The following is a 4,380-nucleotide window of genomic DNA, read 5'->3' on the forward strand; positions in this document are numbered from 1 at the left end:
TAGGTTTGAGACTATGGATTTTAAACCACATACATTTTTTTAAACACATATTTTCTTAAAGTCTGGATGGTGAGAGATGTCACCAATAATATTTATTCAAGTAAATCATTGCTCCTCAATGCAGGGGGATGCCCCCCTGGAGCCTTTTGGCAGTGTCTAGAGACATTTTTGACTCACGACTGGGAGGGGGTGCTATTGGCATCTGGTGAGCAGAGGCCAGGGACACCGCTAAGCCTCCTACAGTGCACAGGATGGCCTCACAGCAAAGAATGACCTGGCCCCAAATGGCAATAGTGCCAAGGTTGAGAAACCCTGAAGTAAATTGTCCTCTCTGCAAAGAGAATTGGGGCCCTGGGGAGTGTTAATCTGTGGATCTCCCAAATCTCTTGGGATGATGTTTGCTTTTTCTTAACTTTGTTTATTTGTTGAGAGCCCCCAGGAAGCTGAAAGGGCAGCTGCAGGAGGTGGCTCTCTTATGTGCTACCGCCCTGTGGCCACAGTTCTTGCTGTAGAACGGGAGTGAGGGTGGGCTAGTAGGGAAGATGAATAGGAGAAAGGGAAGAAGACAACTTGGGCAATACAGTTGGCAGGCTTAGCATAATATTAAAACAAAAATGGATAAGAGGAAAAAATAAGGTAGAAATTGATCACGAGTTCAATAAAATGTTAACATTTTAAAAGTAAACAAGTTGACACAGAATAAATAAGAACAAAAAACAATAGAAGGCCACGAGATGAAAAATAAAATATGTGAAAAGTAGAATTAAGGATTGAAGCAAGGACTGAGAATTCAAAAGGTCAACATAAAGCATTATATCAAATGAGGATGAAGATAAGGGACAATATGAACCCGAGATGCTTGGAGGCTCCGATGCTGGATGGGGAGTAGACTGGGGCGGGGCCCAGCCACTGGTCATGGGGAAAGGAAACAAAGCCTGGGGCGGGGCCAGCTGGCTCAGTGGAAAGTCCCCAGTTCAAGCAGTGTTGTTAGTAGGTCACAGAAGGACACAGAGGGCAGAGAGCACTGACTTTCCACCTCTAGATACCAGCAGCCTAACTGGCCCTCTCCTGGGGTGCGGGGAGGGACCATACTGACTAAGTCAGCAGTAGCTGGCTAACTTTTACCCTGGAAGCAAAAGAAATATGTAGCAATGTTGCCTTGAAATTAAGACCTTTCAAGGTGAACACTTAGTACTTTGGGGTGTGTTAATTATTTTTAAAGCAGTTAAAGTAATAACCACTCTTTTAAATCACTTCTAGCTATTTATTTGCTTCTAAAATATGGGAATTTCCTTTATTTGTGTGACTCCAGGCATACATTTCACCAGACATTTTTGTTATGTTTTATCTGAGATTTATATTTTGTGAGTATTAAAGAATAGCCTAGTCTTTCACGTTACAGGCACTGTAAACCTCAGCGATATGATTTCTGCGATGCCTAATCATGCCTGTGTAGTTAGAGTAAGTCATCTGCTCATTTATTTTTCACCTCATTTCCATTCCTTCATGCAGGCAGTAAACAGTTGTTGAGCATTTATATGCTAGTGCCTGTCATGGCACAGTCATGGGCACTAGGAATACAGAGTAAGACACGGCCTCATCCTGAATCTTCCTTGCTTTTAGGCAGTTGTACAGAAAGACAAAGCAAATATAGAATATTCTAGGCATAGGAATCAATATGTGCAAACCCATGATGCTGGAAAACAATTTGGGAGACATATAGGAGGTTCAGGTTTTGTGGGAGATGGCAGAATGACAGATGAGGTTAGAGGAGATGACTGGGGTCAGATCATAATGGACATCATTTGACCCACATAAAAGTCCTAGGTAATAAATACTGAAGGATCGCAAATAAGGGTTGAAGATAACCAAGTGTGCAGTTTCGAAAGATCATTCTTTTGCGGTATAGTGATTCAAGTCATCAGAGGGCCAGGCGAGCAGTTAGATTGCTGCTAAAATAGTCCAAGAAAGAAATGAGGGCTCAAGGGAAGATTATACAGGAGGGGACAGAGAGAGTGAATTGAGATCATTTAATAGGCAGAATTAACAGGACTTAGTTACCAATAGGATGGGAGGTAATGGTGAAGATGACCTCAGAGTTCCTGATCAGGTCATCTAGTTGGGTGGTGGCACCATTCCTGAGAGGAAGCAGAGGAAGAGAGGCAGGCCTGGGGAAAGATGCTCGATGGTCAGGTGCTGTGTAGATGGAGGGGATTATTAAGAAGAAGCTTTCTGACTTGACTCCACAGCACACATCCACCCATCAGGCCTGGTGTGGACTTGGAGGCACAGACAAGATCTTGATGAGTCGATTTTATTAGTCATGCTTGGTCTGGGGAGCTGCTGTCCCTTCTAAGTAGAAGTGTCTAGAAGTAATAGCATAACTGAGTTGGGAGCTCAGGAGAGAGCTCTGGGCTGGAGCTTCATATCTGGGAGTCGCTGGCTTCATGTCGAAGCCATGGGCTTGAGTGACCCAGTCAGGGACAGCAGGACACAAAGAGACTGTGTTCAGGAACTGAGATTGGGGAGACCAGCTCTGGATAGGAACGGAAAGAGAAACCTTCTGAAAGTTTGATTATTATAATTACAGAAATAAACTCCACTCTGTTCAGTGAATTACTAGGTAAAATCATTAAAAATGTCTTCCCTTGTGTTGGCATGTGTGTGCATGTGTGTGTGTGGGGGGGGGGGGTTGAGACTTTTATAATTTTAAGTTTATTCCATATGATTTCTAAAAGTACGTATGGGTATGTATGTACATATCTTTTATTTTACTTGAAAGACAAGCAGAAAAACTTAGAAACTACTGTCTTTCGGGAATTCAAGGTGACCTGAAATTTTAAGCCCATGAGAACATGTTTTTTAGGTTCTGGCTTCCATAAAACTTCAGGAAGACCTTTATTTCTCAAAAAACGCAGTAAGCCTTTCAGGGCAGGAGTGGCTGAGGTTACAAAAGTGCCCATGTTAAACACATTCAGTTCATAGCATTGAAAAGCAGCTTAAGATTGCTTCTGTGTTTCAGGTAATTCAGAGGTCCGTGAGGCCGGCCAGCCTGAGTCTGCTCACCTTCAAAGTGTATGCATCACAGAAAAAGGAGTCACCTCACAAAACTTCCTTGAAGGTTAATGAGGTAACATGCTGTTCATGTTGTGACATATTTTGAATGTCTGATTTACTTACTGTAGAAAGTACACAAATTATATATCAGGAAGATATGACATTTTAGAAGATATTTACTAGAAGGAAATATATTTCTTTATAGTTTGTTTTTATGTGGGAAGCTACTAAACTAGCTTTTTCAACAGATAAACTTTAATGGATGGTAGTTAGCTTAGGACACAATATTTTCTAGATTTTTAGTGGGGAGTCTGTTATGTCCCAGTAGATTGCAAGCATAGCTCCCCTCTAAATGATCTGCCTGATTCTAGACTGTCTAGATCAAGACAAGAAAACATGTGTACTTTAACTCTCTAAAAAATTAAAGACCTAGCTTCATTCTGCTTCTTGGCTGAATTAGAGGCTCATAAATAGATGCTTAATAAATACTAAATAAATAAAACAGATCTTCTCTCCATTGTTTACATTCTTTTTTGTCTATACTTCCACTGCTTGCTTTGGGTATTTGGTTTCTATTGACTTTGAGTAAGGTGACATAAAGATGTACCTTCAATGATGAGCAGGGTTACTTGAACTGTTTACATAAAGCTAATTAGCTATCTTCTGCCTTTTACTCTCTTCTCAAGCCTTGGGACAGTGGCACTTTTGAGGGTGAAGGAGGCAACCAAGGGTAGCTGTGAAAAGTTTCTTCTCTGGGTGGGGAACAAAAATAAACGTGCTATTCTGCTTTTTTTTTAGCCCTAGACTGATCATTTGATCTACGTAACATGCTCTTCAGTTACTCTAAAGCTTTTCTTTTTTACCCCCCACCAAACCCACCCTTTAGATTAGTATTATATTTTTTCCAAACTAAATCTAAGGTGGAATACCAAATTCCAGTATATAAAACATATAAGCGGGGAGATGCTTTGTCTGCTACCAGTAGGGCAGAGGGAGCGTAGGACATAGCCCTGCCCTCTTGGCCTTGACCTTATTGATTAAGAAAATAGTAAGGTGCAGAGAGCCTCTGAAGTGAGGTTCAGGGTGCACGTAACCATTAGAGTCCTTACAGTTCATGAATTATTAAAAATATGATGCTTACAAATTTGATAATTGATCATTATCTCATTACTGTCTACATTTTTTTTTCTTTTTTTCTTTTTTTTTTTAATGTATGCAGCTTTCACTCTACTCTGTTCCCGAGGGTCAATCTAAATATGTGGAGGAGCCAAGGACCCAACTTGAAGAAAGCATCTCACATCTCAGACAGTATTGTGAGCCATA

The 4,380-nt window shown here is 41.0% G+C and overlaps 1 protein-coding gene across 1 annotated transcript in view; it reads left to right on the forward strand.

Annotated features, from left to right (window-relative positions):
* APOO (apolipoprotein O) overlaps positions 1-4,380 on the forward strand; it is a 52,252-nt gene that overhangs the window by 15,732 nt on the left and 32,140 nt on the right. Inside the window, exons 2-3 of the mRNA XM_015589133.2 lie at positions 3,023-3,130; positions 4,277-4,374. Coding sequence (XP_015444619.1) covers positions 3,023-3,130; positions 4,277-4,374 — 206 coding nt within the window. The remainder of the gene's footprint in view (positions 1-3,022; positions 3,131-4,276; positions 4,375-4,380) is intronic.

Source organism: Pteropus alecto, unplaced genomic scaffold (assembly GCF_000325575.1).
Source record: "Pteropus alecto unplaced genomic scaffold, ASM32557v1 scaffold23, whole genome shotgun sequence".
NCBI classification, from domain to species: Eukaryota; Metazoa; Chordata; class Mammalia; order Chiroptera; family Pteropodidae; genus Pteropus; species Pteropus alecto.